The sequence below is a fragment of the Ochotona princeps genome, chromosome 26, assembly GCF_030435755.1.
Source record: "Ochotona princeps isolate mOchPri1 chromosome 26, mOchPri1.hap1, whole genome shotgun sequence".
Lineage (NCBI taxonomy): Eukaryota > Metazoa > Chordata > Mammalia > Lagomorpha > Ochotonidae > Ochotona > Ochotona princeps.
This window is the reverse complement of record NC_080857.1, coordinates 23,878,130-23,889,649: the sequence shown is the minus strand read 5'-3', so window position 1 is coordinate 23,889,649 and position 11,520 is coordinate 23,878,130. Positions and strand designations below refer to the sequence as shown.

The 11,520-nt window shown below is 51.1% G+C and overlaps 1 protein-coding gene across 1 annotated transcript in view; it reads left to right on the top strand.

Moving 5' to 3' along the window:
• The first annotated feature begins 1,267 nt into the window (after positions 1–1,267).
• Positions 1,268–11,520, top strand: part of PLEKHH1 (pleckstrin homology, MyTH4 and FERM domain containing H1) — a 40,705-nt gene continuing 30,452 nt past the window's right edge. The window contains exons 1-3 of the mRNA XM_004584460.3: positions 1,268–1,426; positions 9,950–10,012; positions 10,267–10,416. Of these exons, the coding sequence (XP_004584517.2) occupies positions 1,301–1,426; positions 9,950–10,012; positions 10,267–10,416 (339 nt within the window). The 5' untranslated portion in view covers positions 1,268–1,300. The remainder of the gene's footprint in view (positions 1,427–9,949; positions 10,013–10,266; positions 10,417–11,520) is intronic.

Here is an 11,520-nt window from a genome sequence, read left to right as displayed (position 1 = left end):
TCCTGGTTCATGCCCTGGCTGTTCCACTTCCCACCCAGCTCCCTGCTCAACGGCTTGGGAAAGCAGGAGAGGGTGGTCCAAGGCCTTGGGATCCTGCACACACCTGGGAAACCCAGAGGAAGCTCCTGGCTCCTGGCTTCTCTGATCGGCTCAGCACTGGCTGTTGCGGCCACTTGGGGAGTGAATCAGCGGATGGAAGATATTCCTCTGTCTCTCCTTTTCTCTGTAACTCTGACTTTCCAGTAGTAAAACAATAAATCTTTAAAAACACGCACATACACATCCAGCTGGAATAATAACAGGCATTCCTGAAACTACTCTGATGCTGGGTTCATTGTACGTCATGGTTTTGGACAGACTTTACCAGATGCTCTTCACTGAAAATGGTCTGGAAGGAGGATGTAAAAATCCTGGTGATGCGCAGACCTTTGCCCCTGTCCCGCAGCAGAAGGTCTGGATTGGAAGTCCCAGCTCCTAGCTTCCTACTCCTGTGCACCCCAAGAGGCAGCCATTGGGGAAACACAGCAAGTGAGAGCTCGTTCTCTCCTGAGTACATATGGACGTATGTTCCCTGGTGTGTCCTCTGTCACCCGTGCACGTCCTTCCCTGGCGCATCTCCCGCTCAGGTCTTCCCTATATCCAGAAGGCATCTGGTGAAGTCTCCCTCAGGAAATTCAGAGCTTTGGGGCTTTCGTTGCCTTCCTCCTCCCATTGAGCATGTTTGTCACAGTAGAAGGGTCACAGGAAACAGGAAGCCAGCGTTGTGCCCTCCAGTGAACTATATGACCTTGGGAACTCGTGTTACCCCCTGAAGCTTCCTTCCCGCCACCCTGCCCAGGGACCACCACCCCAGAGCACTTCAGTCCCCTCTCCCTGCTTGCATTCGTCTGTAGAGTGAGCAGCAGTGGCAACCACATCATGATGTGGTTATGAGAGCTTTCCTGATTTCCTTGAAAAAAACTCCAAGACAGGGCACTAGTGCAACTGTATGGCACTGAAATGGATGTGGAATGAATAAAAATACTTGATAGGTGGATAATGGAAAAATCCATGAGCTTTTCTTGTCCTGGTTGCTAAAAGGGACCAACTTCTCCAGAGATTCCTCGGATGTTGTGATGCCCTGAGGCCTCTAGGCTGCCTTCTGCTGGGCCTGGGAGAGGCGATGGTGGGGTGAGGGAGAGCCTCCCCAGCCCCATGTTCCTGTCCCCTCTTAGCTCCTCTTTGTGCACTGATTGATCTTGTGTCCTCTCCGTGTCCTGGTCCCCAGGCCTCCACGGAACATCTGGAAGTTGTTTCCATCATGGCAGAACTCAAGGTGGAGACACGGGCTAGCGTGGACTGGCAGAAGCGCTGCCTGGCCCTGGAAACCCAGCTGTTCCGGTTCCGCCTACAAGCCAGCAAGATAAGGGAACTGCTGGCTGACAAGGTGAGTTCTGGGGATCATGGAGCTGCCTCATCCTATAGAGGTCATTGACAGAGAGGATCAGAACTGGAGAGAGAGGGGGTGGGGAAAGTCCATTAAAAAAAAAAGATTTATTGTATATATTGCAAAATGAGAGTTACAAAGTGGGAGAAACATAGACCCTTCTATCCTCTGGTTCACTTCCCAAATGGCTGCAATGGCTAGAGCTGGGCCGCTCTAAACCCAGGAGCCCACAGCTGCTTCTGGGTCTCTCACATGGGTTCAGACACACAAAAGAGGGGCCTGGTTGGAAGTGAAGCAGCCAGGACTTTAAGAAGCATACATTTGGGACACCTACACCGTAGGCTCAGGCTCTACTCGCTGTGCCACAGTGCTGGCCCGGAAAGTCGGCTTTCAGTAAGATGCTTTTGCTCACCTGCATTTGAAATCCAGGGTGGGCTTTTGTTTTGAAGAACAAACTGTGAACGATTTACCAAGTTGTCATCTTGCATTCTTCCCTGCAAGGGCACACCCAAGACCTTCTGGAGCTCTGGGGCAGATGCCTGTGCTGTGCTTAACAGCAGCAGTTAAGATGCCCACTTCCGCATCCAGGTTTCCAGCACGGGATTCTGACTTTAGCTTCCTGCTAACGCAGACCCTGGGAGGCAGCAGATCATGACCCTGTCACTTGTGTGGGAGACCTGGATTAAGTTCCCAGCTCCTGGTTTTGGCCTCGGCCTTGTCTGAGCCATTGTAGGCATTTGGAATGGGATCCAGTAGATAGATGTTCACTCTATTTCTGCCGCTCAGATTTAAAAAGATAACAATAATTGTTAAAAAAAAAAAAAATATATATATATATATATATGGTCTTGGTCCTCTGTCACCTGCTGAGTAGCTGTGGCTGCAGCAGAAGGCCTGTGATTCCCTTTAACATTTCTTCCTCCATGTGGTCCAGAAGGGAAATCTTGACACTGCTGCTTGCCTGTGAGCCAGCATAAGAACTGTACACAGAAGGCAGCCCGGCTCCCTGGAAGCAAGGCCACAGGCTTGGGAGCCAGACCTGGGAGGCCCTGCTGTGTGTGCTGTGTGCCTGAGCCCTGGCCTGTATCTTCACCACTGAGGCAGGGACACGGGGGTCTGCCTGTCAGAGAACAGGTGAGAATGAGACCCGATCTCCTGTGTGCAGGTCCTGCTGTGGGCTGGGTCTTAGCAGGGAGCAGTTACTGCCTTGGCTGGCCTGGGTGGGCGGTTCCAGGCCACAGACCCGCTTTGGTGTGTTTCTCTGGGAAGCTAGGTTCCAGCAGAGGATTTTCAAGCATTGTGTCTCTAGAGAGTGGAGGCCTGCCCTTGTCTCTTGATATCCACAAGCAGTCTCCAGAAAGTTCAGAGAAAACGGGTGTGATGAGAAAACTATGCATGGATTTCCAACGTTTTTGGCATCAAAACAAACTTATCTTTTCATTCTTTCCCTGAGCCTTTTGAAGTAGTCCCACAAATACATCCTGGGTGAGTCATCCATTCTGCTAGGCTGTCTCCTCACACACCTTTCACGGTCCAGCAGCAGAGATGAGCTCACCTCTCTCTCCAGGCGGTATCAGAGTCCCATTGATAAGCCTTTTTTTTTGCTCTCTGGGGGCCGGGATGGCACAATCAGGGTGTCACCTCTGGATTTTTCGATAGCTATGGGTGTGGTCGTGAACTAGCACAGACTAGAACCATCGAACCCAGCGTCTGGGCAGTGCCGAGTCCTGGTGCGGACTCTGCCAGACACCTGCAGGGGACTGACCAGGGAAAAGGAAAAATCCGGGTCCTGCCAGGGCCTAACCATGGAGAAGGAAGAATCCAGGTCCCTGGGGTCAAGGACATCAGACCCCTGGCCTTTGACAGCAGTTCTACAAGTGTGTCCAGACCAACCTGCAGAGCTTGCCGAAGCTCCTGTGGTCCTGGGTCCCACTCCGGTCCTTTCCATTCATGCCTCACAGGCAGTGTGACATCTTCCTATTTCATAAGCTCCAGGAAAATAGCTTGGTACCTTCTGGAATTTGAGGACCTGCCTTGCCATGGTCCTGCGGGAGTGGGAGAGCAAGGCTGAGCTGAGAAGGGATCCTCTTAGCCAGGGGTCTGAAACACACCTCAGCAGCAAGACTTTTGCAGGAGCCAGTTACTGCCACCAGAAAATAGAGTCCTCATGTGGCCACAGTGAGTTTTTGAGAGAGATCACAGAAATGAAGAATGATACGTAGGATCTAGATTTTCACTGGTTAGGAGAGGCAGGGTAATATAGTGGCTCACAGCATCTGAGTTTGTATCTCGGATTTGAATGTTATGAACTTTGTGACCTTGGGCAGATATGACCTTGGGTAGGTGACCTTACCTCTCTGTTCTAGTTTCCCCAATCTATACAATAGAGACACGCAAGGCACCTGCCTTCTGAGAGCGTTGGAAAATTCAAATGGGTTAATGCATGCTGACTGCAGGCTCATTTAGCTAGCACCCTCTGGAGGGGAAGCCTCCGTGGGATGATCACGCAATCTGTCCTCTAAAGCAGGACACGGTGGCTCTGTGACTCACAATGCAAACACAGCAGGTGCACCTCCAGTCATTCCCGGCCAACCTGCCAACCAACCGGTCTTCCCGGTCCTAGGTGCCATCTTTGTGTAGGACAAAGGCAGCAGGCAGCTTATCTGTGTGAACTTGAAGGGCCGGGCCTGAGGCATCACATAAAACCTTCACAGCGACTCTAGGAGCAGGGACGCTGCCATGTTCTTTTTACCAGTGAGGCAGCTAAGTCCCACAGAGTTGAAGATTAAAGTCACAGCACGGGAGAGTCCAAGCCTGTGCTGTCCCCTGTACCATCCTACTACTGCGGATGTGAGGCAGTAGTCATGAGTGGGTGTTGAGATCTGGGATGGCGTGGCTCTCAGCTCTGCCGTGGCTCTCAGCTCTGCCGTGGCTCCGCCTGCCGGGCCTCTCACGGAGATGGAGAGTACTTCATCCCCATGGGGCTGATATTTCACAGCCAGCCTGCATGGAGCAAGTGGACACGGGGGTTGACTGCCAGATGGGTGCCAAGGGTCTGTCATCAGGTTGCTACAGCCAGTTCCAGGACACTTGGGAATCTGACATGCAGCTGGCGAAAGCGAATCTGGTCAGCCGTTGCCACCTGACACTCCCCTGGCTGGCAGGCTGCCCCAGGCCCACACGCTGGAGGACAGCTGAGGACGCAGTCCGAGGGAGCCTCTGGAAGCAGGGACAGAACTCAAACAAAGGGTGGCCGCCTAGAGCACCAATGTTGCTAGAATGTAGGCATGGTTATTTATTTATCCATGTATTTACTTTTAAAGATTTATTTATTTATTTGAGGAGGGGAGCAACACACACACAAAGTTGGTCCAGGCTGAAATCAGGAGCCTGTGGTGTGGTGAGAGAGATCCAGGTGCTGGAGCCATCTGCAGCTGTTTTCCCAGGAACATTAGCAGGGAGCTGGAGGTAGCCCAGTTCAGTGCCATAACACCAGCCAGGTGTGACTCTTCAAATGAGGTTGCAGAATAAAGGTATGCCCTCTCAATGAGTGCAGTAGCCTAGTGGCTAAAGTCCTTGCCTTGCAAGCTCCAGGATCCCATATGGGCACTGGTTTGTGTCCCAGCTGCTCCACTTCCATCCAGCTCCCTACTTGTGGCCTGGGAAAGCAGTTGAGAACGGCCCAAAGCCTTGAGAACCTGCAGCCGTGTGGGAGACCTGAAAGAAACTCCAGGTTCCGAAACAGCCTGTCCCCAGCCATTGTATCCACTTGAGGAGTGAACCAATGGGCAGAATATCTTTCTCTGTGTCTCTTCTTCTTTCTGGAAACCTGCTTTTCCAATAAAAATAAATAAATAAATCTTTTTTTTTAAAAAAAGGCAAACTTTGAAAACTTTGAACGAGTTAGCCTGGGATTCACCTGGAAATACTCCAGCAGCAAGAGAGAAAATATATTTGCATAAAACAGGGAAGCAGGATATTGAAATAGTCTTCAAACAAGGACAGCAGAGTGTTCATGATGGTTGCAGCAAAGTCACAGGTGCATAAATGCTCATTATACCTTTTTAATTTTTTTTTATTCATTGATTACATTGTATTATGTGATACAGTTTCGTTGGAACTGGGAATCACTCCACCCACCTTTTCAATTTTTTAAGAAAAGGTGTAAGATGTTCAAATGCATTCAGATCCTAGTTTTAGACCAAAAAAAACAGTTTGAAATCACAGACAAGAGGTAGGCCTGTGATGTGGGAGTTAAGACAGAGTTAAGAGGTTTAGTACATCTGAATCTTGTATTGAGTGCTTGGGTTGGAGTCCTGGCTCCTCTCCCAGCTCCAGCTTCCTGGTCCTGCAGACCCTGGGAAGCAGCTGCAGGTGATGGCTTACCCACCTGGGAGACCCAGGAGGAGTTCCTGGTTCTGTCTCTTTGTTTCTTTTCTGAAAGATTTCTCTTTAAAAAAAAATTATGAGAAAGGCAAAGTTAGAGAGAAGGAGAGAGAGATCTTCCATCCTTTTGTTCACTCCCAGAAGGTCACAACAGCTGGTATTGGGCCAGAACTTAAGCTAGGAGTCAGGAGCTGCTTCTGGGTCTCCTATGTGGGTGAGAGGCCCAAGCATTTGAGCCATCCTCCACTACTTTCCTAGGCCATAGGCAGGAGGCTGGATCAGAAGTGGCATCCATACAGGATGCCAGTGCTATGGACAGAAGCTTAGCTGGACGCTCTCTTTTCTTTTTAAAGGCTTATTTGTTTATTTGAAAGACAGAGTGACATTGCAGGTGGAGTGTGGATTAGGGATAGAGAAAAATGCTCCATCTGCTGCTGTGCTCCCCAAACAGCTACAACAACCAGGGGTGGGTCAGACAGAAGCCAGGAGCCCAGGCCCCTGGCGAGGTCTCCTATGTGGGTAGCTGACACCCAAAGTCTTGAGCCATTACCCGTTTTTCCCAAGTGCATTAGCAGGGATCTGGACTGGAAGCGGAAATGCTGCAACAGGAACTGCAAACTTCCACGTGGGATGGAGATCTTCCACAGTGATGGAACATCCTTCATTTACTGACTCCTCTGCCCTGTCACTCTGCGTTTCAAATAAATATCATTTTGAAATCATGTGTGTGAGGATCTTCAGAAAATTCATGCCAAATACATATCATGAGAAAACTGTGCAGAGATTTTAAAAATTTTCACTTGAACAAAGTCACTTTTTCATTGCGTGTTTTCTTCCTGGTACCTTTTGCTGAGCCTGGTGTCACACCTATGCCATCTGTTTGCCTTATCTCCCTAGGTTTCTCTGGTCTGTACTAATTTTCCTGACTCTACTTGTTTGTTTTGTTATTTTTTTTGTTTCGTTTCCCCATGGTCTGGATAGTTCTTTGTTGAGCTCGCATCTGCTGGTTCATTCTCTCGATGCCCGCAATGGCCAGGACTGGGCCAGAGCCAAAGCTGCAAGCTGGGGAATGCAGTTTCCAATGGGTGGCTGGAGCCCAAGTCCTTGAGCCAGCACCAGGGCCGGTGTTAGCAGAAAGCTGGAGCCAGGAGCCTGAGGCAGGAGTCACACGCTGGCTCTCTGATGGGGAGCAGTGTCATAACCGCTAGGGTAACCACCTGCCCCTTGGGCCATTTTCCACAGGGCTTTTCAATTCCTTTCTCATCAACCAACACCCCCAGCCTACACCCTGCCACCCCTGCAGCCACCAAGCTGCATTCTCTTTGCATGGAGCAGCAACCCCTTCTAGCAAAAGATGGTTTTGCAGCATGCTGTTATCTGCCCTGTTACTGCCTAGCAACTGTGTGAAGGTCAAGGAACTCCTCTAGGACAGACCCAAGGATTGTTTGATTTGAGAAAATCTATCTGGCTTTGAGGATCCCGTGTACCCTCTGAGCTGACACGGGGAAGAGGCGTCTTACTTGTTAAGCCCAGTGGAGGAAGGAGAGGCGAGGGGAGGGCATGCAGGTGGCCACAGGCCTTCCTGGCAGTTGAGAATGTCAGGGGTGTTTTGTCCCAGGGATTTTGAATCTTGACGATTCCTTAGGATCTGCAGAGAAACACACTTCAGCAGTCCCTTAAGGAGGCACATGAGTGGAAAGCTGCTGTGGCTTCCCCCTTCCCAGCAAGGCAGAGAGAGATATGGGAAGAGGCTGTCAAACCTGACGCACAGAAGCCAGAGGGCTTCTTTCATCCTACCCTTTAATCCAGGAGAGAGGATTTCAGCTGAGAAGGTGCTAGACCAGAAAAAAAAGAAGGGGGGAGCTTTACCAAGTGAGCACACCAAGGCCTCGGGATGGGAGAGGGTGGGCAGGGGAGAAAGTGGAGAGTCTGGAGAAAAGACCACATTTGAGGGTTGTGATCACGCAGGATCCAGGGCCTGTCCAGCTGAGCCCAGGACTAGGCTGGAGTACTGTACATCTGGTACTGGGGGGAGTTCAAAGTTTTATGAAAACATGAATTTGGGCCCAGGGCAGTAGCCTAGTGGCCAAAGTCCTTGCCTTGCAACTGGCAGGATTCCATATGGGTACCGGTTCTTAACCCAGCTGTTCCACTTCCCTTCCACCTCCCTGCTTATGGCCTGGGAAAGAAGTTGAGAACAGTCCAAAGCCTTGGGACCCTGCATCCATGTGGGAGACCCCGAAGAAGCTCTGGGCTCCTGGCTTCAGATCGGCTCAGCTCTGACCATTGTGGCCACCTGGGGAGTGAACCAAAGGACACTCTCTCCTCCTCTCCGTAAATCTGACTTTCCAATAAAAATAAATCTTTAAAAATAAACATGAATTAGAAGATGTTTATTTTGTTGCAAAATTTGGACTCCATGTCAGTGCACTTTAATTTTATTATTTATTCAAGAAAGAGACAGATTGCCGCCAAAGGACTAGGCTGAGTAGAAGCCAGGACCTGTAAGTTCATTCTGGATGGCGGGGCCCTAACGTCTTCCAGGGTGCCTGCCCATCAGCAGGGAGCTGGAATCTGGAGTGGAGCAGGACTTGAGCTCAGATTCTCCAGTAGGGGAGGTGGACGTTGTAACCAGGGGCTTAATTGCCAGACTAAGCATCACTCCTTCTTGCGCTTGAATTTCAGAATTGTTTTACATGAGGGCCGGGTGCAGTGGTATCTTAGGTTAATCCTCTGCCTACAGCGTCAGCATCCCACATGGGCACCAGTTCAAGTCTCGGGTGTTATGCTTCCAATCCAACTCCCTGCTTATGACCTGGGAAAGCAGTGGAAGATGGCTCAAGTCTTTGGGACCCTGCACCCACAGAAGTGACCCAGGAGAAGTTCCTGGCTCCCAGCTTAGGACCTGCCCAAGCTGTAGCCATTGGGAGCATTTGGAAAGTGAACCAGCAAATGGAAGCTCTCTGTTTCCATCTTTCTATAACTCTGACTTGCAAGAAAAATCAATCTTTTTTTAAAAAAATGTTTGACACAAAAGTAGACTTTCATTTTTTGGTTTCACTATCCATAAAGTTTTTAAAGTACCTTGATAGATGCACAGGGCATGCTTGGGACAAGGCTGAGGGAGGAAGCAGGGGCTCCCATCAAGCCGAGGTATGTGGGCTTGCCGTGAGAGTTGGCTGTACCACCTGTGCAGGCCTCTGTGTACCATTCTGTAGTGTAAGCATCCTGAGTGGAGCTCAGGCGGCAGGAGGATGGGAGCCGATGTGCAACCCTGAGCTCTTGAAGCTTCCAGAAGACGCTGCATGGCCTGCGGGCTCCTGAGCAGCCCTGGAAGCTGCAACTGAGTCCTGATCCCTGGGTGAGGACATGGCTGTCTCCGCGTGGGCTGCTGGCTGTGAGAACCCCAAACTGCCGAGCTCCTTAGGCCTGGAGGCCACAGCCCTCCTCGCTGCAAGGTGGCATTTTTTTTGAAAGGCCTTGAGCCTCTTTAAAGTGATCCCCACCAAGGCCACTCAGAGTGAATGAGGAGTCATTTGTCCTAGTCTGTGAAATATTTTGGGTGGGGAAGAACTTTTTGTTTTGTTTTGTTTTTAAAGATGTATTATTTGTTTAACAGGCAGAGAGGACAGAGAGGGAAAGATAGGAAGAGATCCTTCGTGTGCCGGTTCACTCCCCAAATGGTTGCATCAGCCAGGACTGGGCCAGGCCAAAGGCAGGAGCTGAGAACTCCATCCTGGTCTGTCACATGGGTGACGAGAGGCCAAACACTTGGGCCACTCTTTGCTGCTTTCCCAGGTGTATTAGTAGCAAGCTGGATCAGAAGCAGAACAACCAGGACTTGATTGAAGCCCTGGGGACAGGAGACTGAAGGCAGAATTTGGACTGGAGTCCTCAGGAGGTGGCCTATCCTGGTATCCTACAGGAGGCCAGAGGAGCCAGCAGCGCTGGCGACCACCATGGGTCCTCTTGCTACCCCCACTCCCCCCACTCCAGGTTCAGCGTCAGGGAGCCAAAGGGGTGTGTGTCATGGTCGGGAGGCTGGCCTGTGTGTGTCATCTGCACCTCCATGCACTTGATGCTGTGTCTGCACGAGGAGCATGGCAAGTACAAACCCCCTCCTCCCTGTCTGAGCAGATGCAGGAGTTGGAGCAGAGGCTGCTGGATGCAGAACAGAGAGCAGAAAACGCGGAGACCCAGGTAACCGGGGGAAGGAATTGGCAGCATACGCAAGGGAAAGGACTGTCAGCCTCGCCTGGCCCTTCCCCAGGGCCCAGACGATGAATTAAGTAATGACCATTCAGTGGATTGGCCAAGATTACCTTGGGTCGGGTCTCTGCCTTGGGGTCACAGTCTGGGGCAGGAGGAGACATCTCCTAGGACTGGCCATGCCCTCCTCCCACATCCCCCACGGGGTGATGGAAGCCCCTCATGATGTCATGGATACTTTGCAGATGGGTGTGATGGAGGAAAAGGTGAAACTGTCCAATATGAAGAATCTGGAGGCCACAGGCAGCCTGCCCCGCAAGTACCAGGAGTTGCTGCAAGTCCTGCAGTGCAAGGATGAGCTCATCCGCCGGCTGGAGGCCCAGCTGGAGGCGCAGGTAAGGGCTGGGGAGCGACAAGCCCAGCACACCCGGCAACCGGCACTCATGCCGGTCAGCCTGCAGACTCGCTGGGTCTACTCCAACTGTGTGCATTTGCTAGGTCACTGTTGGTCATTTTAGGCATTCGTACTATGGGTTCTGACAGCCTCATGGAGTTGGCAGCATTCACTCCAGTCACCCATGCCAAGTGTGTGACATGGTCAGTGCTCAGCAGTGGGAGTTTTCCTGCTTGGGGCTGGCCTCGCTGTGCCTGGTGACATGCGGCATACCAGGTTTTCTACAGTATGACTGGAGCAGCATAGGGCTGATGGCCAGCCTTGGTCATCTGGTTGACCAAGTGTCTCAGTGAATCTATAAAGCAGAGATCAAAATTACCACCTCTTCTGAAAATTGGGGTCTCCTCTCTGAGCATGTGGAGGGCCACAAGAGACCACTGGGCAGTCAACACTTAGGCTCTGCTGAGGACTTCTGGAGTCCACCTCTGCCCAGCCTTCTCCCCAGCTGCCTCCTGGCTCAGTGCCTTCTCCTTATCATGAGCCTACTTAGCTCTTCCCAGGCTCCAGAGCCACAAGCAAAGAAACCACTGACCTGGTCACATGCCTGTAATCATTTACTTTATTGAAATGACAGACACAGGCAGATGTCCTACCTGTTGGTGCAGTGCCCCCAGGTGTCTGCGGTAGGTGGGGCTGGACCAGCCTGAGGACTCCATCCAGGTCTGTCATATCACCTGCTCTCCCCCAGGGAAGGCATTAGCCAGAAGCTTGAATTAGAAGCTGAGCTGGGAACCCAGGCGCTGGGACCTGGGATGTGGCGTCTCAGGTAGCACTTTAACTACCGTGCTATGCGTTTCAAATTCCTGTGTGAATATTCTCCATCATGTCAGTTCACACTCATTGACTGGGCACTCCTTTGGTCAGCGTGCCGTCGTACACTGGGGAGTACCATGTGGGAGATATCAGGCTCTGCAATCTGATCAGTTTTTCTTTCAATTTTGGAGATATCTGATCGTCTGTTTTGATGGGCTGCTAATTAGAAGTGGCAACATCCTGAGGACTGGTGGACAGAATGACTCCTGCTAAAGCATCTTAAATTGGGAGG